General features: G+C 36.9%; 1 protein-coding gene and 1 non-coding gene across 4 annotated transcripts in view; one reads left to right on the top strand and one right to left on the bottom strand.

The window, feature by feature from the left end:
• The window catches only part of Atp11c (ATPase phospholipid transporting 11C (ATP11C blood group)), a 183,648-nt gene that overhangs the window by 30,239 nt on the left and 128,012 nt on the right, over positions 1-25,397 (bottom strand). For all 3 annotated transcript variants that reach the window (XM_021152852.3, XM_021152853.2, XM_029473144.2), the window contains exons 13-22: positions 24,179-24,340; positions 23,251-23,402; positions 22,618-22,689; positions 21,391-21,464; positions 19,969-20,072; positions 19,171-19,352; positions 11,948-12,211; positions 8,546-8,720; positions 4,269-4,371; positions 2,657-2,802 (exon numbers count right to left, since the gene is read on the bottom strand). In XM_021152852.3, coding sequence (XP_021008511.1) covers positions 2,657-2,802; positions 4,269-4,371; positions 8,546-8,720; positions 11,948-12,211; positions 19,171-19,352; positions 19,969-20,072; positions 21,391-21,464; positions 22,618-22,689; positions 23,251-23,402; positions 24,179-24,340 — 1,434 coding nt within the window. The remainder of the gene's footprint in view (positions 1-2,656; positions 2,803-4,268; positions 4,372-8,545; positions 8,721-11,947; positions 12,212-19,170; positions 19,353-19,968; positions 20,073-21,390; positions 21,465-22,617; positions 22,690-23,250; positions 23,403-24,178; positions 24,341-25,397) is intronic.
• LOC115030116 (U6 spliceosomal RNA) lies at positions 35-141 on the top strand. Its single transcript, XR_003835744.1, has one exon. It is a non-coding gene; the product is annotated as a U6 spliceosomal RNA (small nuclear RNA).

Here is a 25,397-nt window from a genome sequence, read left to right as displayed (position 1 = left end):
CTACAGAGTAAGAAATTTTCTCAAGAAATAAACAGTGGTCACTTTGGCAACACATATATTAAAATTGGAAGTCTACAGAGAAAATTAGCATGGACCCTACACAAGGATGACATCCAAATTTGTAAAATGTTCCATTTTTTTTTTTTTTTTTGAAACCCTCAGCACCGGTAAAGCCATTGTGAAGTCGGTGTGGAGAATAGTAAAATCCTAACACTAAATCGACCAAATGACCCAGCTGTCCCATTCCTTGGCTTATGTCCTACTTCACAGATACTTGCTCAGCTATTTTTATTGCTGCTTTATTCACAATAGGTAGGAACCTAACCTATGTCCTTCAACCACTGAATGGATAATGAAAATGTGGGTACATTTACACTGTGGAATATTATTTGGCTATAAAAAATAAAATCAAATCATTAATTTTGCAGGTAAATGGAACTAGAAAAACATCATATTGAGGTGAGGTAACCCAGATCCATAAAGACAATTGTCACTTTTCCCCCCTCTTATAGGAGGTTCTTAGCTCCAAATTACCAAAGTTAGTATATATCTTGGATTAACTGTAGAAACCACAAAAGTAATGAGGGACCACTGCTGGTGTAGGGGGTTTAGAGAGCCACAGAAAGGGGAATACAAGTACAAGTGATCTGATTGGGGAAATGAGAAAAATGCGGGGCTCTAATTTGGAGAAAGGGAAAGATATATACAGGAGAAAAAAGGAGACAGGTGAAGTTATAGTAAGAATATTTGGAAAATGTCATAAAGAATCAATCATACTGTTAACTATCTAATCATACCTAAAACCAAGCCTATAAAAATTGTAAGTCTGTGTATAAATGAAATATATATATAGTTGAAATGAAATTTTCTTATCTGGGCTGACAAACTTCAAGAGCCAAAGGCCACCTAATAAAAACTACCGATAATAGGCATGAGAAGGTCCCTTTTGAGTTGTTGGTCAGCAATGTCCAAGAGACTCCAAAAACAGTGTATTGATATTGTCCTTGGTTGCCCCCAGGAGGTGGAAGGTTTAAATTCCTATTGCTGAAGATACCATGTACTTAGACAAAGGACCTGGGGGCTCCTGAGCTGTAACTGACCTGAATGCCTCTACCCTTAGAAACAGCATTCAGAAAGTACAATGCAAGCTTCCAATCGACGGAGACAACCTACAGTGATATCCAACTATGATGCCTATAAACCATATTGAGAACCAGAATTGCATAATAACACTAAGGGTGCAGTACTGGCACAGAGTTTGTTAGTAACTAGCAGCTAACTGGCTTTAAGATCCTTTTAGCAAGAGGGAAATCATGCTTAGTACTGGAAATGTAGTAACTACTGAGAGATAGCGAAGTCATAGGTCTTGGAAGAGAACAGACAAGCATCAATTTACTAAATCAGCATTCTAACTACATTCTAAACATTTGCTTAACATCAAGGAAACATTTTTAGAAATGAAAAGATAAGCCGGGCGGTGCGGTGGTGGCACACACCTTTAATCCCACCACTTGGGAAGCAGAAGCAGGCAGATTTCTGAGTTCGAGGCCAGCCTGGTCTACAAAGTGAGTTCCAGGAGAGCCAGGGCTACACAGAGAAACCCTGTCTCAAAAAACTTAAAAAAAAAAAAAAAAAAAAAGACAGACAGACAGACAGAAAAAAAGAAAGAAAGGGAAAGTTAACAAATATAGAAATCCACAGCCAATCAAACGCAGAGTTGTGGATGACCAGTCCCAACAGATACAGCTACAATACAACTTCCACACCTAAGGCCCAGGGAGCACTGAGGAAGAGGCAGCAGAAGGATTGTAAGAGCGAGATGATCAGTGAATCCCCTGAGAGACTGTGTCCCTTAGTGTTATCAGAAGCTATACCTATAGAGTCTCACCAATATGACAACCTAAAGATGAGTTGAACAAGGACAAAAGGCCACAAAGCCTCAAACCTACACAAGGAACTCTAGGCGACAAAAAAATGCTGAGAGTGGGAGAAATTGTCTTTCCTAGGGAAGAGCACACCAATTGGTTATCTAATACCAAATGGTCAGCTCTGAAAACACCTATGTAACTAACATAATCCAGACTGAGCAGGTTATAGTCAGGAATGAAAATGTGTGTGTGTGTGTGTGTGTGTGTGTGTGTAAGTCTGGAGAAAGGAAAGGAAAAAATGATGTAATCATATTACGATCTGAAAAATAGTAGAAGAAAAATCTGAAATGAAAAGATAAATACATATACAAAAAACAGAATCAATGAAACAAAGCATTTGATTCTTCAAAAGGATAAAAAAGGTCCATAAACCCTTAGGTGAACAAAATACCTCTTTGGCCTGGATCTATATACTCTTAATGGATAAAACATTATTATACATGATTAAGCATTATTAAATTTATACTTTAAGAAAGCTGACTTCAAAATAACTTCAAGTCTTTTATATCCACAGAAATACCTTGGTTTTGATTCATAGAAATTAAACTGCAGAGTTCAGCACTGTGGTACACATCTGTAATTCTAGCTCCTGGGAGGCTGTGGTAGAGGAGCATGTGCCAGCCCCAGTTACAAAAGAAGTTTGATTCAAATCTGGGTTACATAGCAAAATCCTGTTTCAAAAATAATCCCCTGCAAAACAGCTAAATTATAAATATTTGACCACATACCTTGTAGAAGAAATATTGTACAAGATGTGCTATTCTCACATAGTATAGATGTCCATGAACCAATAGCAGTTTCTTTAAATGCTTAAACTTTGGAACAGAATAATCACTATTCCTGGCTGCTTGACGGCCTTCTTTTCCTTTAATACCTAAAGAGAGAATATTTCCATATGGTGTCAATTTTTTACAATGACCAAATGCCTGATTTGTTTTTATATTTTTAAGTTGCTTAAATGTTACAAATCAAGTGTGCACCTTTAGTTTTTTTAAAAATAAAAATGTGCTTTAACAGTGCTATTGACACATCAAATAAAAGTCTGTTTAACTGATAAGCTATTTGCTAATAGAATAATATAAAACAATTAAGAAGAGTCATTATTTCAAGTACAAACCAAAAAAAAAATATCTGGAAGGGAAAAAGCCACCTGAATATTATTTAAGGCCTTCAGAATGTGCTTAATTGTGCACAATACTAAACCGACTGTGATATTAAAGCAACTCAGAAGTCTGGGTTTGCAGTCTGGGAAACCAATGAGAAGACAGTGAATCTCTGTCCCTGAATGAAGCTGAATAGCTACACATGGGTTTTATGAGTCAGGTCATTTCCACATTGGGTAATCAATGAGTAAACTTAGAATTCCATGCTAACTCATTCTACTTCTGAATGGGAGAAGTAATCTGGGAAGCTAAAAGTCACTTTAACAATTTCCAAGATATTAATTCTCTATGTGCTCCCAATCCATTGCCTAATGGTGGTGGGGTGTTAGGTTGAATGCTTAATAGCAATTGGGAAGGTGAAAACCTGATGAAGGTGGGAGAAAAACTGTTGATGTATATCAACATAAAGACTTCAATACCAGAGCCTAAGGTGTTCATAAATACCACTGTGTGGAAAAGGAGCCAATTAGTGATCAGCTTTTAACCTCTAACAGTTAATACTCTCAAAAGAAAGAGAGCTGTAAGAGAGTAGACAGCTTGGCTAGAGGTGTAAACATTTAATAAAATATCATTCACGCTGTCAAAATAAGATCTACACAATTAATTGTGGCTCATTTGAAAAATCCACTTTGTAATTGGGTGGTGGTGGCACATGCCTTTAATCTCAGCTCTTGGGAGGCAGAGGCAGGTAGATCTCTGAGTTTGAGGCCAGACTGGCCTACACAGAGAGTTCCACAACCACCAGGGCTACAGAGAGAAATTCTGTTTAAAAAAAAAAAACATAAAAAATCAAAACAAAAGAATAAAGAAAAAGGAAAAACTCACTTTGTCTGGCAAATATAAAAATACCCTTTAACTACACTATTAGTAGGATCTTGGAATGCTTTTTTTTTTTTTTTTTTTTTTTTTTTTGGTTTTTCGAGACAGGGTTTCTCTGTGTAGCCCTGGCTGTCCTGGCACTCACTTTGTAGACCAGGCTGGCCTCGAACTCAGAAATCCGCCTGCCTCTGCCTCGGAATGCTTTTTATTAGATGAAATCTTTTATTAGATTAACAATTATTTTCAAACTCAAAATCCAGATTAGTAACCAAAACAATCTAGAGTAAACATGATTCAACCTACAAAGCAATACTACTAATAAAACTTTATAGAGGCCATCACATTACATATTTCTCACCTATTCCCACATGGGATTCCAAAATCATACTGACATCATTGGCACCATCACCTATTGACAGTGTTATGGGGCTGCCTTTCAAGTTCTTCACCATTCTGACAATCTAAACATTAAATACAAAAGAGACAGAAAAGTCAAAAGCAGAATGTGTAACAATTCACTAGGGTTTACTGTCATTTATAAGTAAACAGAAAAATATGTGTATATATATATATAAGAATTATATGTACATATATATATAAGAATTCTCAGGTATAAAGTAACAAGTCATTTAAAACACACCACCAGCACCACATTTGCTTCTAGGTCTGTACATGCATAAATGGTCAAAACATTTCCTGCCATGCTTTCTTCTTTTGCCATCTTTTCATGTGATCTTTTTGGATTATATTGTGAATGTATAAGCGTGGAGGTCATAAATTGGATTTGAGGTAACATGTACAAAGCCACTAGAACAAGAATGGAAAAATCAGAACAGTTTTGGTTACCTCCTATTCCCTCTTCTGAAGACATCTCCCTTAGAATACCCCATTGAGATAGGGATTCCACAAGAAGACCAACAAGAGCCAACTAACCTGGACACTTGAGGGGAGTCTCAGACTTAAGTACCAACCAAAGAGCATACATGGGCTGGACCTAGGCTCCTTGAACATATGTAGTAAATGTGCAGCTCGGTCTTCATGTTGGTCCCCCAACAACTGATTATTTTGCATGTCTGTGCATCCTGTTTCCCTAACTGGGTTGTCTTTCCTGGCCTCGGTGGAAAGGGTTAGCCTGGTCCTGTAGTGATTTGTTGTACCAGGGCATGCCTTCCCCTTCTCAGAGAAGGGAAGAAGGGATGGGAGAAGAGCTGTGTGTGTGTGTGTGTCGGGGGTGGGGCGAATGGTAGGGGTGGCTGTGATTGGAATATAAAGTGAATAAATGAATAGATTAATAGAAAAAATACCTCAATAGTAATTATGGAACAAATGTTAATTTTGTTACCTCTATGACTTCCAAATAAATTTTACTAATTTTTCTCACTACCCAATATGGTTTGTTCTCTCTTTCAGATAGCTACATTTCAAAGGGGATATCTTTTTTTTTTTTTTTTTTTTTTTTTTGGTTTTTCGAGACAGGGTTTCTCTGTGTAGCCCTGGCTGTCCTGGCACTCACTTTGTAGACCAGGCTGGCCTCGAACTCAGAAATCCGCCTGCCTCTGCCTCCCGAGTGCTGGGATTAAAGGCGTGCGCCACCACGCCCGGCCAAAGGGGATATCTTAAAGGAGGTGAGAGTTGCAGAAAAATATTCAAGATGGGTGTACAAATTCAGTTACTTTCTAAATAGTATCTTATCTAGATGTGAAAGTGATTGCAGTATGGCTTACTGTTGTGTTCAGGGCAAATACTGAACAAAAATATGTCCACTTCTGGTGTTGTTAAGTTCTTTAGGGTTCTCCAAAACCTCTTCAGAAAGTTACTTTTGGAAATGTTTTGGTCAAAGCTGTCTTCCTCCTCTCTTTCAGATAGTCACTGCTCGCTATCTATTCTTAAGATTCCTTGGGATGTAATAGCCTTAACAAGACATAAATGTCTCAGCTGCTAAATAACGATTTCTCTAACTGGTTAGCATAAATAAAATTCATTTTCAATATAGATGAAGAGATTATAAATAATCTATGCAACGAAGGCACACCATAGTAGTTTCTTTAAATAAGACTAAGATTTTTTACTTGTGTTAAAAGCATTATAAAGCTCCTACATGTCCAGTGTCACTCAACATAAAAATGAAGCGAAATGTTAGCTTTTGCTTGATCTCTCTTCTTAATTTGGTTCCTATAAAATGCTTAATAAATGACAAAGCTAAAGCATCTAAACCCCATTCAGTTTTAATAAGCTATAATAATGGCTAACTAATGTACACTCCATATACTATGTGCAACAATGATCTCTATACCTCAAGGATTAAACACTGCAGTCTGGAAGGCTAGAAAATCATCAAGCATGACAACATTTGCAAGAAAAGTATAGGTTAGGTTGAAAGATTAATTTGTCCTCGTGGGAAAAAAACAAAAGGATATGTGGTCACTGACAATAAAGTCCCGGAGGATTCGGTCAACATGGAGTTTCCTCCTGACCTCTTCAAGTTACCTATACTAACAGTTTTCCTCAAAACTGTGGGAAGCTCTCAAGAAAAACAAGTGACTTAACTAATAGCTTTATTCATCAAGTATAAATGTATGCAACATACCATTCATAATAATATACTAATATAAAAAATGAAGAGCTGTAGCCATTGAAAAGCATGTAAATGAAATATAGATTAGTTACAAATAGAAGTATATTAGATAACAATAAAGATAACAAAATATGCTATATGTACAGGAGTACATGACATTATCCAATTATCCATATAAAAGCAGGTGAGATGGCTAAGTGGGTGAGGACACCTGATACCAAGTATTAAGACCTGACTTTGATCCCTGAAACCTACATGGAGAAAGGAAGGAACAGACTTCTTCAAACTGTTTTCTTATCTCCACATGTGCAACAAAGTACATGTACCACAGGATAAATAAATCAATGTAAAAAATTTCCAAATAAGAAAGCTTATGATATCAAGTAAAAGGAAAATATTTGCCAATTAGGCATTAGTTTACATTAGTGTAATTTAAATCATGAAATGCTAGTAAAATTTGTGTGTGCAGGGAAATAATAGGGTATTCCCAGAGAAAAAGGAATGACATAAAAAAGGCACACAGGGAAGTAAAGATAACAAACACGGATAAAGTACATCTGGTGTGATCATATTAACAAATGTTCACATATAGATAATAGATTCAGGCCAACATGGAAGGATACTGTACAAGCAGCAGAGTACAGAAAGTACTGGTAGAAAACAAAAATGAGGAAACAGAGATGTTAGGAGGCTACTTACAGATGAAGTCTGTAACAAGAAAGAAACAGGCAGAAAAGACTAGTAAAATGTACTAGAAAAGCATAAGAAGTCAATAAAGGATTTGGGTTTAAAAGTTAAAACTCTAGTAAGATTATAGAAACAATAAGAAATGCCAAGAAAAATGATGATTAAGCTGTGAGAAGAGTTGGAACAATAAAAAACAATCCCAAGAAGATGGGTTTGTAAGAAACTAATGATGTAGAATCCCAAAAATTTAGACAGAAGGTAATGACTTAAACTATATGGATATAAGAGATGAGAAGGTACTAGTCTAGAAAACTAACTGCAGTGACAAACATAAAATACTTGGAGTTCTGAATCACAAGATACCATATGTTCTGGGAAGGAGGAAAAATATGGGCAACACCAAAAGTTTTCATGAAAATGAGAGCTATGACAAAAAATAGGTAGGATAAATAGACTTATAATATGAGATTTAGGGAACAAAAGAAAAATGGCTCCAGTAACAGGAATAAAATAAGACCAGGGAAGAAACAAACTGTTCAAGAAAATTGTAAGATCTGTCTTATGAAACTATGATTTAATGTGATAGTAGAGAATCAAAATGGCAATGTCTAGCAGACACCTAGAAATAGGAGACTAAATCTTAAGAAAAAGTCAGGTCTAGAGCTTTATCAGTGGAAGAATTGAAGGAGAGACTAAGACTATAACGTAAAAGCAAATAGGGGAAAAATCTATTAAGCAGATAGAAAATCTAGGATAATGGGCCAGAAGAAGGCTTCAGGTTCTATTCTCAGTACCCATATGGCAGCTAACAAATGTCTCTAACCCCAGTTCCAGGGGTTCTGATAACCTCTTCTGGCCTCTGTAAACACTAGGAAGCCAAGTGGTGCAGATCTATACATGCAGGTAAAATACTCCCACACATTAAAATAAAATAAAACATTAAAAATGCAGGATGAAACCAAATGAAAAGACACAATGGGAAAGCAAAGGGAAATATCAGCATTTTGGACAAGCACAAAAATCAAGGACGATTTTGAGGAAACTGTAAGTGATAGCACTAACTGTAGTAGAGGAACAAGGAAAAGAATAGTGAACTGGGCCAGGTTTCTCTGTAACCAAGACAGTAGGATAGTAAGATAAGAAGAGATGACAGGATACATAGAGCTAAGAATGTCATGAAGAGGAAGGAACACTAGGCAGAGGCAGTAGGAAACTAAGTACTTATTACAGAAGTCCAAATAGTAAAGAACTGTCAGCAAGCTTGAAGGTACAAGGTACAGTGTAGATACACTGTTTGCTCAAAAAAATTTAGGGAGAGAAATGAGATATGCACAGAGGATCCAGTATGAAAAAATTAACTAATATTCAATTACCTGGGCTTTTTGTAATGGTGCCATCCGGCAGCAGAGCACTGCAGTGCATTTCATACAGATTTGTAGAAAAATACTTTTATAGTTGTTTGAACTACAATCTTGACTAGAATTTAGTATGAGTGACAATGTGGAGCCATCAATGATTAATCCATATTCCTGATGTTCTGTCCATGCTCTGAAAAAGATTTTAAAAAATGTATAATTAAGACCCTGATTTTTATTTTCTTTTGAGACAGATCTCACATAGCTCCAGTTGGCCTTCAATTCTCTATAGCTGAGGATGTCCTTTAACTGCCTGATCCTCCTGCCTCCATTTCTCAAGTTCTGGGACTACGGGCATGCACCTCCATACCCTGCATGATTTTGAGTTTCTCAGTCACTGAGGGGGAGTATTCCAGATAAGACAAGTCACCAGTTCTGTTTCCTTCATCAACCATCCCAAAGAATAAATTGTCTCTAATAAAAGAACAATAGTGAGTTCTGCTTAGAAAAAGATACTTAGGGAGAAAATTAAGATATCAGACTGCCAAAGTGGGAGGAAATGTTAACATTGCGATAGACATCAAGAAAGAGAGTTGGGGGCTAGAGAGATGGCTCAGTGGTTAAGAGCACTGACTACTCTTCCAGAGGTCCTGAGTTCAATTCCCAGCAACCACATGGTAGCTCACAACCATCTGTCATGGGATCCGATGCACTCTTCTAGTGTGTATCTGAAGACAGCTGCAGTGTCTGAATAAATCTTTTTTTTTAAAAGAGAGTTGGTGTTTTTACATTTTTATTGTGTGTGTACGCTTATGCACAAGCCTGACACATGTGTGGAGGTCAGAGGGCTATTCTGGAATTGGTTTTAGAGATGAAGCTCAAGTCAAAAGGCTTGTGCAGCAACTGCTTTTAGATGATGAGCTAGTGCACTGGCCTAAGGAGGAGAGTTTCAGGGAGTATGTAATTGATAATGTCAACTTCAGTAGAGAAATGAGGAAGAAAACAAAACGAACAAAATCGATTGCATCAAGTTTGCCTATTAAAAAAACCTGTAAAGTAACAAGAACCCAAATAACAGGCATCAGGGGGCAAATAGTGCAATGGGGAGCAAGGACTGCCCACATGGTTGATTCTAAGTTTAGAAATTTATAAAAACGAAGGTGGTTGTGCACTATAAAACTTTAAAATTAGTCTTTTGAACTACAGGTTAATTAGTTAGACTAATATGAAATGATGCAAAATTCAATAACTCATCAGTTTAAACTTCTGGGGAAACAGAAAACAAAATGACTTAAGAGCAAACAAATATAGCATCTTTGCCTGAATGACAAAGGGAATCCAGAGAACAGGGAATGTCTTTTTCTTTTTTCTTTTTCTTTCCTTTTCTTTCTCTCTCTCTCTTCCTTCCTTCCCTTCCTTCCTTCCCTTCCTTCCTTCCCTTCCTTCCTTCCCTTCCTTCCTTCCTTCCTTCCTTCCTTCCTTCCTTCCTTCCTCCTTTCTCCTTTCTTTCTTTCTTTCTTTCTTTCTTTCTTTCTTTCTTTCTTTCTTTCTTTCTTTCTTTCTTTCTTTCTTTCTTTCTTTCTTTCTTAACTTTTTATTTTTCTAGACAGGGTTTCTCTGTATAGCCCTGGCTGTCCTGGAACTCACTCTGTAGACCAGGTTGGCCTCCAACTCAGAAATCCACCTGCCTCTGCCTCCCAAGTGCTGGGATTAAAGGTGTGCACCATCACTGCCAGGCAAACATGATTTTCAAATAGGGCAAAACATCAAGAAGATACGTTGCTCATTAAAGAACATTATATAAATAAATAAATAAATACATGTATCATTTAAATAAATACCATTTTATATCACCTAGGGGTTCTTAACCCTAGCCTACCTATATTCAAAGAACTGTCCATGACTAGCTCTATTTGTAGACTAATGAAATCTGAAAATACTGGGCAATGTAGACAATGAGAAGAATGAGAGATGTCTTATCTCTGGGCACTAAGGTATTGTCAATCAGAAACTTTCCTTGAAATTCTTAGGCTCCATAAATCTTTTTTCCTTTGCTAGTTGAAGACAGAATCTCGGTTTATTTGGTTCCTGTTGGAGTACTGAAGCACACAAATTCACATGGAAAATAGTCTAGAACCTCAAAAACTGTGTCAACAGTTCCAGAGTCTGATGGGATTATATGTCTAGATTCTAAATGTTTACAAATTCAGCTACTGTAAAAGTATTTTTTAAAGAAAAATGAAAAGTTACTGCTATGACCCAGAAATTTCACTACTGAGTATATACAAGAGCAAAATGCACGTCAAAATATATGTGCTCTAGTGTTCATTTTAACACTATTCACAAGAGCCCAGATGGAAACCACCTAACCATCAACTAATAAGAGAAAAAAATATGATACATACATAATTTTGAATACTACTGAGCTACAAAAATGAAATTCTGTCATTTGCAACTACATAGACAAAATGAATGAAGCTCATTATATTATGTGTAATAAGGAACTAAAAAATAAAAAAGTCCAGGAATAAAGAGGCAAATAGTAGCCGAGCAGTGGTGGCAAACACCTTTAATCCCAGCACTTGGGAGGCAGAGGCAGGAGGATTTCTGAGTTTGAGGCCAGCCTGGTCTACAGGGTGAGTTCCAGGACAGCCAGGGCTACACAGAAAAACCCTGTCTCAAACAACAACAACAACAACAACAACAACAACAACAACAACAACAAGACAAATAGCATATGACTTCATTCATATGAAACTCAAAGCATTGATATCAAGGAAATTGAGAGTGCTAAAGTACAAAAGCTGGGAGAGTATATGGATCTAAGGGTGGGGAAAAGTTGATCAAGAGGTATTAAGTAATATTTAGACAGGATAAAGAAATTTTGGTATATTACCTATACAGTGGGGTGGCTATAGGCAATATTAATTTCCATAATTTTAAAATGTTAGATTCTGGAACTTTTTATTATAAAGTACGGTGCTTTGTGAAAAATGTGTTTAGCTATAATTTAAACATTATACAGTGTACACATGTATTAAAATATCACATTAACCTATTAATATGTACAATTATATGCTTTTGTTTACATGTAAATTATAAATTCATTTTAAAAAAGAAACTGAGCTGGGGATAACTCAGTGGTAGAGTGCTTGTCAAAGATGTGTGAGGCCCTAGGTTCGATTTACAGCACTGCCAAAAAATGTTTGAATTTTGACACTAAATCTTGCGAAATCTCTTTGACTTTTACATTAAGAGAGAGAGAGCAACAAATAAGCTAAAGTGGAGAATTAGTCATGTCCTCAGGGAACGTTTTAACTTAGAAGAAAAAAATCACAGCAAACAGAGCTTTCTACAAAAATAATCTCTTATTTACATTTGGATCAATGTATAAATTAATAAATAGATGTACTTTCTTACTTTTTAAGGCTTCTAGTGCTTTTAGGAAATTCATGCAGCAACTTCTTACGATATTCTATTAACAGTTCATGTAATCGATCTTCTTTCCTTTCACTCTCTTCAATGGTTTTTGTGGTCAGTTCCAAGAGCTCAGTATTGGTTTGGAAAAGGCGGCAGGCATAGCAAGTAGATTTGGCTGTTTCCATCTTGTCCCCAGTAAGCACCCAGACTTTTAAGCCAGCTGCATGGAGAGCTTCAATGGTCTCTGCAGCCTGATCTTGCAGCCTAAAAACACAAAGAAACCTCGTTAATCTCTAAAATTCATGAGAGAAGAAGGACTGTTGAAGTAAGCATTCTTACAGCTCACTAGCAATCCAATTCTAGAATCCTTATTATAGTCGGGTTGTCTCTGGCAAAATGGAAAGAGCTAAAACATTCTAATTAGATATGGGGGATATTAGTAAACTCTTAGCATTGAGGAACTTCTAATATTAGGAAAGCTGCTGAGTCCTGTAGCTTATCTTTAATCCCAGCACATGGGAGGCAGCTACAGGCAAATCATTGAGAATCTGAAGCTAACATGGTCTCTATAGGGTGTTCCAGGCAAGCCAGGCCTACACAGCTAAGATCCTGTCTCATAAAAAGAAAAGTAAATAAATAAAGGAAATACAGTAGTTTTCCTTGAGAATTTAAGAATAAAGGATAGAATAATGACACTTTCTTTGGCTTCTTTTCGGATGCCAGAATATCAATAAAATTTGACAAAAGAAATTCTTTTAAGAGGAGAAGGGGAAAGGGGAGCCACAGGAGGTAAGAAATAATAAAATCAAGGAATGTGATTAAAATATATGCATGTACAGGCTAGCCCAGGCAGACCTCCATTCTCTTGCCACCTCTCTGAGCAATTTATTAGATCTGTTGAGCCCAAACCCTATAGGTAAGCTTCCCTTCCCCACCCATCTCTCATGCTTGGAGTCCTCTGGAACAAGCCAAGCTGCCCTGAGGAGCCTGCTATCCTAGGGGACACCTATTCCCCCCCACCTTCATCAGAGTTGCTGATCCTGAACAATACATGTAGCCTTCCCTTCCCCACCGATGTCTCCCCTATTGCTGAGTCCTCTGGAACAAGCCAAGCTGCCCTGAGGAGCCTGCTATCCTAGGGGACATCTATTCTTCCCCCCACCTTCATCAGAGTTGCTGATCCTGAACAATACATGTAGCCTTCCCTTCCCCACCCATCTTCGCTATGGATAAGTCCTCTGGAACAAGCCAAGCTGCCTTGAGCACTCTGCTAGCCCAGGAGAACCTCCATTATCCACCCACCTTCATCTCATCTCCAGCTCTTGAACCATGCAGACCTGCGGATCTGGAACCATACAACCCAAAGACACCCATCAGAGGCCTGCCACACCAGGACCATAGAAATTCACCCTGGTCCCAATATCTCCTATGCTCACAATACCTACTACAGTAAGAAATCCAGGTATCAAAACAATCCAGAACTTCAAGTTGTTGAAGATAGAAATTGAAGAAGATCTCAGAAGATGGAAAGATCTTCAATGCTCATGGATTGTTAGGATTAACATAGTGAAAATGACCATCTTACCAAAAGCAATCTGTAGGTTCAATGCAATCCCTATCAAAATTCCAACGCAATTCTTTACAGTCCTGTACAGAACAATTCTCAACTTCATATGGGGAAAAAAAAAAGCTAGGATAGCCAAAACAATCCTGAGCAATGAAAGAACTTTGGGAAGAATCTCCATCCCTGACCCCAAAATGTACTTATAGAGCAATAGTGATTAAAAACTGCACGGTATTGATACAGAAACAGACAGGTTGAACAATGTAATCAAATAGAAGACCAGAAATAAACCAACAAACCTATGAACACTTGATTTTTTTTTTCTTTTTTTGGTTTTTCGAGTCAGGGTTTCTCTGTAGCCCAGCTGTCCTGGAACTCACTTTGTAGACCAGGCTGGCCTCGAACTCAGAAATCCGCCTGCCTCTGCCTCCCAAGTGCTGGGATTAAAGGCGTGCGCCACCACTGCCCGGCTTGATTTTTGATAAAGCCAAAACCATACAATGGAAAAAAGAAAGCATCTTCAACAAATGGTGCTGGTCTAACTGCATGTCTATATGTAGAAGGATGCAAACAGATCCATATCTTTGACCCTGAACAAACTCAAGTCCAAGTGGGTCAAGAACCTCAACATAAACCAGATACACTAAATCTCAGAGACAAGAAAGTGGGAAATACCCTTGAATGCATTGGTGCAGGAGACAAGTTCCTGAACAGAAGAACACCAATAGTTCAGGCTTTAATATCAACAATTGAATAAATGGGACCTCATGAAATTGCAAAGCTTCTATAAGGCAAAGGATACTATCAATAGGACAAAACAGCAGCTTACAGACTGAGAAAGCATCTTCATCAACCCTATAACTGACAGAGGGCTAATATCCAAAATTTATAAAGAACTCAAGAGGTTAGAAACCAACAGCCCAAATAACCCAATTGAAAAATGGGGTATAGAACTAAACAGAGAATTCTCAACAGAGGAATCTCAAATGGCTGAGAAGCACTTAAAGAATTTGAGATTCTACCTTATACACATTAGAATGGCTAAGATCAAAAACTCAAGTGATAGCACATGCTGGTTAGGAGTGGAGCAAGGGGGGGCACTCCTTCATTGCTGGTGGGAGTGCAAACTTGGACAATCACTGTGGAAATCAATTTGTTGGTTTCTCAGAAAACTGGGATTAGTTTTACCTCAAGACGCAGCCATTACCACTCCTGGGCATAGGCCCAAATAATGCTCTAACATCCCACAGAGACATTTCCTCAACTATGTTTATAGCTGCTTTATTTATAATAGCCAGAAACTGGAAACAACCTAGCTGCTCCTCGACTGTAGAGTGGATGAAGAAAATATGGTACATCTACACCCAATATATACAAAGAGCTCAAGAAGCTGAACTCCAGAAATTCAAATAACCCCATTAAAAATGGGGTACAGAGCTAAACAAAGAATTCTCAACTGAGGAATACCGAAGGGCTGAGAAGCACTTGAAAAAATATTCAACATCCTTAATCATCAGGGAAATGCAAATCAAAACAACCCTGAGATTCCACCTCACACCAGTCAGAATGGCTAGGATCAAAAATTCAGGTGACAGCAGATGCTGGTGAGGATGTGGAGAAAGAGGAACACTTCTCCATTGTTGGTGGAATTGCAAGCTTGTACAACCACTCTGGAAATCAGTCTGGCGGTTCCTCAGAAAATTGGACATAGTACTACCAGAGGATCCAGCAATACCTCTCCTGGGCATATACCCAGAAGATGTTCCAACTGGCAATAAGGACACATGCTCCACTATGTTCATAGCAATAGCTCGAAGCTATTATTTATTATAGCCCAAAGCTGGAAAGAACCCAGATGTCCCTCAACAGAGGAATGGATAGAGAAAATGTGGTACATTTACACAATGGAGTACTACTCAGCTATTAAAAATAATGAATTTATGAAATTCTTGGGCAAATGGATGTATCTGGAGGATATCATCCTGAATGAGGTAACTCAATAACAAAAGAACACACATGATATGCACTCACTGATAAATGGATATTAGCCCAGAAACCTAGAATACCCAAGGTGGTGGTGCACGCCTTTAATCCCAGCACTCGGGAGGCAGAGGCAGGCAGATTTCTGCGTTCGAGGCCAGCCTGGTCTACAAAGTGAATTCCAGGACAGCCAGGACTATACAGAGAAACCCTGTCTCAAAAAACAAAAACAAAAACAAAACAAAAAAAAGATACAACTTCCAAGACACAAGAAAATCAAGAAGGAAGACCAATGCGTGGATACTTCATTCCTCCCTAGAATACAGAATAAAATATCCAAGGAAGGAGTTGCAGAGACAAAATTTGGAGCTAAGACGAAAGGATGGACCATCCAGAGACTGACCCACCCGGGGGTCCATCCCATAATGAGCCACCAAACGCAGACACTATTGCATATGCCAGCAAGATTTTGCTGAAGGGACCCTGTTATAGCTGTCTCCTGTGAGGCTTTGCCAGTGCCTGGCAAATACAGAAGTGGATGCTCACAGTCAGCTATTGGATGGAACACAGGGCCCCCAATAGAGGAGCTAGAAAAAGTACCCAAGAGCTGAAGGGGTCTGCAACCCTATAGGTGGAACAACAATATGAACTAATCAGTACCCCCAGAGCTCGTATCTCTAGCTGCATATGTAGCAGAAGATGGCCTAGTCAGCCATCACTGGGAAGAGAGGCCCCTTGATCTAGCAAAGTTTATATGCCCCAGTACAGGGGAATGCCAGGGCCAAGAAGTGGGAGTGGGTGGGTAGGAGAACAGGGCAGGGGGAGTATACAGGGAACTTTTGGGATAGCATTTGAAATGTAAATGAAGAAAATATCTAATAAAAAATGTGGGGAAAAAAAGATGACAAAAAAAAATTGTATTTGAGGGCCGGAAAGTGGTGGCACATGCCTTTAATCCCAGCACTTGTGAGGTAGAGGCAAGCAGATTTATGAGTTCAAGGCCAGTCTGGTCTAGAGAGTGAGTTCTAGGACAGCCAGAGCTACACAGAGAAACCCCGTGGGGGAAACAAAACAAAACAAAATGAACCTACCAAACAAACAAACAAACAATCCCACAAAAAACCTAAAAACTGTATTGGAGGCCCTTTCCCTGAGAGGGAGCTCTTGCTTGGTACTGCAAACTAGCCAGAAGTCTATAGCACATGAGGTACTAGGCCCTAGGATGTAATCTGCTGGTTTTCTTTTTTTAACTAAGTGACTATAGTGCCAAACTGACTTCTAAACATTTACATTATTTACCTATAGATTAGTGCTGCTCTCAATCTTGATTAGAGAAGATTTACTTTGCTGTGGGTGACAATTAATGAAGTCAAAGTGATAACTGGTCAAAAGTGACAGTTGACTCAACTCAAACTGAAATGGGAAATTTATATAATCCCTCCAACTTTTAGGAAACAAGATTAAAGAGGGGGTGAAGAAGAATTTAAGGCCTGGAAGAAGGGGAGGAATGCTTTGAACTTCTGGACTTTTGAGCTTTTGGATTTGTCATAGTCACTGCACTCATGAATCCACAGCATGTGTATCTACCTACACAAAATGGGACCCACCAATTCTATCAGGGGTGAACAGGGGCTCATAGTTACTCTCTGAGGAACTATTAGCAATTAATGGTTGCAGGAGTAGGATAGTAATTTTCTTTAGTGGCATAGCCACCACTAAATTGGTCATGCTTGGGAAAATGCTTATACTATTCATGCCCATGCAAGCAGCCTTAACTGAACTCAGTGGGCTGCAAAAACCAAACCAAACAAAACAAAGCCAAACAACAACCAAACAGAAATCAGACAAGGAAACAGATAAGAAAATAGGAGGGGATCTTGTTGGGTAGAAGAGGTTCAATGAGAGCAGGACTACGATGAGAGAGGTTATCAGGGGATGAAGCGACTAAATTACATTGTGTGTGTGTGTGTGTGTGTGTGTATGTGTGTGTGTGTAAAAAACTAATAAATATTAACACAAAATAAAAACAAGGAAAATTTTAATACTTTGGTTAAATACATGTCTAATACTTTTTGAGTAATTCAAAATTTATTGTATATGTATGGGTATTTTTCCCTGTGTGCATGGAATTGTATTCCATGTGCATGTCTGTTGCTCAAGAATGGCAGAAAAAGGAATTGGATGCCTCCAGACTCGAGTTATAGATGATTGTGGATACCATGTGGATGCTGGGAATTGATCCCAGGTTCTCTGGAAGAGCAACCAGTACACTAAATTATGAAGCTATCTTTGAAAAACTTGTTTTATTTAAAAAATTAAAACATTATCGTTTTTTAAATAGATATTTTCTTTATTTACATTTCAAATGTTATTCCCTTTCCTAGTTTCCCCTCTGAAAATCCCCTATCCCCTCCCCATTCCCCTTGCTCCCCAACCCACCTAACCTTCACAGGACCTTGGGCCTCTCGTCCCACTGATGACCAACTAGGCCATCCTCTGCTACATATGCAGCAAGAGCCAAAAGTTCCACCCTGTGTTTTCTTTGATTTATGGATTAGTCCCAGAGAGCTCTGTGGGTACTGGTTAGTTCTTATTGATGTTCCTCTTATGGGGCTTCAGAACCCTTCAGCTCCTTGGGTACTTTCTCTAGCTCCTTTATTGGGGACCCTGTGCTCAGTCCAATGGATGATTGTGAGCATCCACTTATGTATTTGCCAGGTACTGGCAGAGGCCCTCAGGAGACAGCTATATCAGGCTCCTTTCAGCAAAATCTTGTTGGCATCTGCGATAGTGTCTGGCTTTGGTGGTTTAAAACAGTATCTTAATCAAATATTTAACCAAGTTCTATGATAATGTCTCAAAGAGCTAAGCCTATATATTTAAGGTTTTAAAATTTTATTTTAAAGTGTTCAAAAATATATCCTGGCTTGTAGAAGCAGGTTAGATTAAATTCTTGAGCTATTTACTGTGGATTTCCTTCCTGGTCATTTACCAAAATCTTACCCATTATTCTAGGCACCAGTTCAAATAATGATTCTAAAATCCTATCTTATATACTGTAAGGTTGTTTCATAAAAGTTCCATAAACAATTAGATGATTTAGTAAATATCCAAAAGACCGTATTTATAATGGATTCATTTTTTTCTAAGATACATGTATTTACTTTAAAGCTATTTCTAGAATTCAAAAGCTGCTATATTTTTTCATATTTGGTAAAATAAACCAATCTAAGTTTATTTAGATGACAATGCTAAAAGAGATTTCAAAATATGTAAATAAATTACTAATCTGGTACATACCTAAATGACAGGTCATTAAAATAACAAGAGTATATCTGAAGAAATACAATACCAAAAGACTGGTAAAAGAGATAAAGAACTACAGGTAATTAAGGAATGCTGGCTGAGGGAAGAGAAAGTGTCCTTCCCACCCCCAGGGAAGTGCACACCAATTTCTTAGCCAATACTAGAAAGTCAGCCCTGAAAACAAATAACATTATAGAGACTGAGCAGGTATTTATATATTTAGGAATACAAATATACACTTAAAGGAAAAGGAAATCATGAATGTAAAAGAGAACAAAGTGGAGTTGGACATGGGAGGTTTTAGAGGGAGGAAAAGGAAGGGAAAAACGATACAAGTATAGTCTCAAAAATTTTAACAAGAATATCTAGTTACTTGTCTTCCACAGCAGTGGCTCCAATTAAATTCATGTTAGTCTCAATCTCATCAAAAACCTTTTCCAGTTTTTCTTCTCTATCTTGTAGGGCCATTTTTGCCTCTACTAGTTGTGCATTGATTCTTTCAAAATCATCTGGAGGAATTTCTTTGAAGGCTACACAAAGAGTCCGATACCCATCCTAGAAACAAAGCATAAGTTATATAGTTATCTCTGTAATAGCTAAAGGAATATTATACCTTTTGAAGATTTATTTTTAATTATGTGTTGTGTGTTTATCAGAAGATGTCTCTGTATGGTTATGTTCATATGAGTGCTGATGACTATGGAGGCCAGAGGCATGAGATCTAGCGCTAGAGTTACAGGTAGCTATGAACTATCCAACATGGGAACTGGGAACCAAACTGGGTTCTTCTGCTTTTTAACTGCTGAGACATCTTCCTAGCCCAGGCACATTCTTGAAAGGCATTTTCTTTACCCATCTGTATGAAAGAGAAATGCTGATGTTTAACTTTAAATGAATAGCATGCAACTTAAAAGTTAATATTTCGTCAAGTTCAAAATATCTGATCACTATCTTGAAAAAAATCCTTGAAACATCTTCACCAAGTACTAGTTCTAATCACAATACTGCTCTAGGATAGTAATTTATGTTAAAATAAAGAATATGGGAATATGATCAAATTTCCAAGTATGAAATAAACCATAATTAACTTCAATATCTCTTTAGAACCCACAAACATAGCTATCTCCACCATGTGTCCATTTATTTGTTGAAGCAAAGGGCGCAGGCTCACCATTGCATTACGTTCCACATGGTCTTTGGTTAGCTCAATTTGATGGTTATGTACCTTGGGAAAAATTGATGAATCTGCTCCTTTACAGAAAAGTAGAATATCTCCTAAAACAAAGAACCAGAGTAATCAACTTAGAATGTGAAGACTGGTAGCAGGATTTTAAAGAAGCAGTAACTCTAAGGTAGTCTTTCTCATGCAACTTCTATATATTTTGAGTTTCTTCTGTAATGTTCAACCAAATGAAATCAAATATCTAGAGCTTTAGTTTGTGAGAACAATCACCATAGCTTTAGAATACTATAGACACAATAAATAAGCCAAATCCTACCCCATGCACTCTTGCTACAGTTCCTTCTAGTAAATCATGGAGTACTAGGCTGTGTCAAGGAACTCCAGGGGAGTATCTCTCAAAATGTAGCCAGGCACGACCTAGAGCCAAACACCAAAAATTCCCAAAGCCCAAGTTCATTCTAAATAAACTAAGAACACTTGCATGGTGAGCTACACTGGGATTTAAAAAGGTATTTGAAATTCCTTTGTAGAATGCTGATATTATAAGTGAAGTTTTGAATCATATATTGTTGAGCATTAAAAGACATTTTATCCTTATAAAGCAAATAGCTGTGCTTAACAAATTAAAGTGTAGTTTTGAGACCAATACTTTGCATGTTATTTTTTTCAGACATTTTGCCATTTGTAGAATATAGCTATAGATGAGCACACATGAAAATATTTAAATGCTAAATATTTCATTTCCAATTACACAGTGAAGTCTGCTTAAAAGTTATAAACAAATTCCATGATCATAAAGTAAAACCAGTCTCCTGAGTTTGCTGTTATCCCAGAACATACAAGTAAAGTGAACTATACTTCACCATGGCTTTGTCTGCAGTTTCATATCCTTCTCACTAAACAATTTGCAGCAGATTTAATACTAAAATAAATCAAGTCTATTTTGGAAATAAACCTCTGGGAGGGGGTGCAGTCAAAGAAACACAGTGCACACATATACATACATCTGAGAATCTGAACAGGAGGCAAACTACCATATGCCTTCCAAAGACACTGAGCAACCTAGAGATGACAGTACTCATTTCTCTGAAAAGGCAAGTTTTATTCTTTCAGGACCCTTAGCTCTGGAATGAAACAAAAATATTCTTTCCCAGAAACCTAGGTTAACGATACATCTCTACTTTACTTGCTTCCGAAGAGTATCAAGCAGTTGTAGAATAAGAGACATCAGAAAAAGAGACAACCACCAACTTTCTGAACTCTAGGCTGCTATAATTGGTATTTCAAATATTGCTAAAATTTGTAATACTAATTAATCCTATACTCTATAAAATATTTTTCCTCAAAAAGCTTATAAACAACCCTTACAAATATAAAAAGATAAATAAGTCAAATTTTAAAGATGCCTACCTTTTTGGGTCCTTACAATTACACTCATACGTCGGCGGACAGAATCAAAATTTAAGGTGTGGAGAAGTTCATACCTTGGGAAAGATGAAAAAGTGAAATAACTTAATTACACTGAGATGAGAAAAGGCATGTGACTGAACCATCTTAATGGACACAAAGCTTTCTTCTTTGGATGTAGACAGTTTTGTATACAAGTGGTACTTTCCACTTTTCTTCTAAATGTTTCTGTATGCTGAACATTCTGAAGATAGCAGTAAAAGTTGTTTTTATTTTTCACTGTATAACTTAAAAAAAAGAATGACTACAAAGGTATGGAAAACAAAGAACTAGCCCATCAAGCTAGATCTGAAGGGGGTGTCTATTGGGATTATAATTTGAGTGCCTATTATGGGGTCAGACACTGTGCCATGCATGTGTTGAGGAATGGAGATGAATCTGCTGGTGAGTTTTCTAACAACTAAACCACATTATAAAGGACACAAAGGGTAAAGAAAATAACTGTATTCCAAGTTCATTAAATACTTCCTTCAATCAAAACACTCAAAAGTGACACCAGAGCACAGATTTTTAAAAAGCCAACTGAAAGAATGTTTCTTGGAAAAGGGTGTATGCTGGATTCTAAAAGAGTGACATGTTAAAGGGAGGGAGCTATGATTTTATAGCACAGGAAAGAACATGTATAAAAGCACACATGGCAGCACATGGTTCATAAGAGAGTTTAAATTTCCAAAGTTTGGAAAACTCAATGATAGGAGAATAGCAAGAGATGAAAGACAGAAAATAAGCAGGTGCTGAGAACTGGGAACTTTGGTGCTGTTTTAGAAACGTGGCATTTTATCTTAAAACAGTAAGGCTAGAGAAGCGGTTAAAAAGTATAATAATGACATTATGAGATGACTTGGATTTGTCTATGTATGTAAATCATACAGAAGAGTTAAAAAAGGAAGGAACATGAGAATAAATATTTTCAACTACATTTTATAAATAGTTCACCAAGACTCAGTCTGGACAACATGTAAAGCACACTGGAAGTTCTATTCCAAATTCATACTTAGGACATTCTATGAGAAATAGTCTTTCCTACTCCAGCTATATCTATACAAAACTCTGAAATGGGAAAATACAGTTCAATATTGATAGGTACATAATTTTTCTTTCCTTTCTGATTCCATTTACTGTTTACAATTGGGTTAAGAAAGACAAACATCAAAACACAGTGCTACTTACTCTTCTGTTTCTTTTCTTTGGTTCTCTACTCTGATATATCCATTCTGATTTCCCAAAAATGTGAACCCAAACCTATCAAAAACAATAAAAAAGTCTTGTATATCTTTAAGGAACAACTTATTTTCTCTTGCCCTGTCTAATCTTATAAATTCTTTTCTTCTTTTATATGATCTCAATCACCAATTTTATTTCCGTTTTCAAGATAAGTTGATAACAAAGAGTAATACAACAACTGCTTACTACTATATTCATGAGAAAGTCAATTTGTAATTCTAATTTTGTAGCAAACAAAATATGTATGTGACCTTTTAGCTACTTAGTCATCTTGAATTTCATGGGTAAACTAGATTGTCACTTATCAAATTGCATCAAAAATGCTGGCAGCACTTAGAAATAACATGAGTTGTAAAAATGCTGCTGCTGTTAGATGATTTACAAAATATAATATGACAATTTGGACTAATGACTGGGATGAATACATAAAGCAAACTAAACTAATGCCTCACTATTTTCTGTTTGAACTTACAAAATAGGAGAGGCACATGATTGAGTTACTGAAGCAAATGAAAAAACATCAAACAAACGCCTGTCCTCTTCTGGTATCACGTTCTTAGAAATTCAAGAAGTACTTACTTTTTAGCTCCTTTCACCAAAGCTATTTCATCTGGTGAGGAGGAGATATATGTGAATTCGGCTCCTTCTACAGGTCCATCAACATCATCATTTGTTTTAATTTCTACAGTGTGACATAAGCATAGGGCACGGAGAAAGAGTGCCTCTCGGTTCTGTGGAACAGAAACATAAAATTACTATTCTTTTTATTTTGATCAATAGGTAACCCAGACAGTGAACAAATTAAAAATATTAAGGTGACAGAATGTCATAATCTCTCTGAAATTTATAAATTCCAAATACTCAAATGACTACATAGCAACTAATACAATTACTGGTTCCTGGGAGCTGGAGAGAGAGCTCAGAGGTTAAGAGTACTGACTGCTCTTCCAGGGGTCCTGAGTTCAATTCCCAGCAACCACCTGGTGGCTCACAACCATCTGTAATGGGATCTGATGCCCTCTTCTGGTGTGTCTGAAGACAGCAACAGTGCACTCATATACATTATTAACTCATTCGAATTAATATGTAGTATCACCTATAGCTAAGGTAGTGACTTCTTTATGGCTTAAGATGTAGTTAGGTATCACAATCTAGCAATCGCTCATGTGTAGGAAGACTTGGATTTACCTAACATGTAAATATTACATCTTTAATGATTTGAAGAGACAACATTCTTAGAAAAGCTGACTTTTTTAAGTGACTGTACATACAGCTAAGTTAATATTTTTGTTCAAATGCCATTTTCCATAATTCTACTTCTAAGTTCTAGTTGTCTACAAATGCTAAAAGTGTTAATAAAAGAAAGGTGTAGTTAAAAAAAAAAGCAAATAATTATTCAAAACTCGTTATCATGCACCCATTGGAAAATTCGGTATTTCTACTATATAGGGATAAAACATGCTTACAAAGATTGATTTCTCAGGTAAAATAACAGAGAAAATGTCACCTTATCTGCTTTATCAAAATAGGCTAAGGGCCCATCAGTCTGAGATAATCCATCAACTTCCTGAGTTGTGCCTTTATATTTGTGCCCATCTATGCAGCATTCAATGAATTCCATGCTATTTTCAGTGAGTGTTCCGGTCTTATCTGTAAATACATAGTCTACCTAGAAACAGGACATAAGCATATATATATTCTTTAGTATAGTTAAGTTTTACCCAGCTAGAAGGCAGTCCTACTTCCATAGCCACAAAAATCACTTCTTCTAAGACTTGTCAAATGTCAGAATTAGAGATGCACTATTATCAAATAAATGAGAAAATTGCGAGCATTTTCAAAGACACTGAAACTTACTTACATATAGAAAACTAACAGGACAGAAAACTATGGATTTTGTGAAGCTAAGCAACTTTAACCATTTAGTGTTTTCATAAGGTAGAGTAGAAAGTTAATTTTCCAAGGAGGACAACAATAGAGTGAGTGCTCACAACTGGCCAGTATATAAGCTAATGGGGTAAATGCAATAAAAATACAGTTGGCATACAATCAAAGAAAACTGACGACAATATCTTCCTCCTTGAAAAGCACAATTAAAATTATATTTCATTTTATAAATGTATTGGGTGTATGTGTGCCATAATATATAACATGCATGCCAATACACAGATAGAGGTTGGAGGACAACTTGTAGAAGACAGGTGTCTCCTTCTATCATGTAAGATCCGAAGATCCATCTTAGGTCATCAGGCTGCCTGACAAGCACCTTTACCTGGGGAATTCTCTTGTCAGGACATTTTAATAAAAATACTGCACTGAAATAAAAGTATTACAACTATAGAACATATAAGACAAGAAAGAGAAATGTTAACAGCTATTTAATTAGGAGATACAACAGGTAAAAGGTGGTAAGAAACGCAAAAAAATATTTTTCCATGCCTCTTTCTCAGATACTACTCAAAACTGTTTCTAAATGTTCAAAAAGGTTAAAATATAATATATAGGTATATTTTTAAAAATAATGGAAAATAAGCCAATGAAATAAATTTTCCATTGCAATAAATCATTTTGAGTACTTCCATTTTATCTCAGTTTTTATCTACTCTATTTATAACATCTGGCTTTTAGAAACCCACAATTTTATCTTCCTTTTTGCTAATTTAGGCTTAAATAGTTAATATTATGGGCTGACAGGAATAAGCCTAAGCACAAGAGTCTGGTTTTTA

This window comes from Mus caroli, unplaced genomic scaffold (assembly GCF_978045245.1).
Source record: "Mus caroli unplaced genomic scaffold, Mus_caroli_1 scaffold_5, whole genome shotgun sequence".
Taxonomy (NCBI): domain Eukaryota; kingdom Metazoa; phylum Chordata; class Mammalia; order Rodentia; family Muridae; genus Mus; species Mus caroli.
Note: the sequence above shows the minus strand (reverse complement) of the source record. Positions and strands in the feature narration are given on the sequence as shown.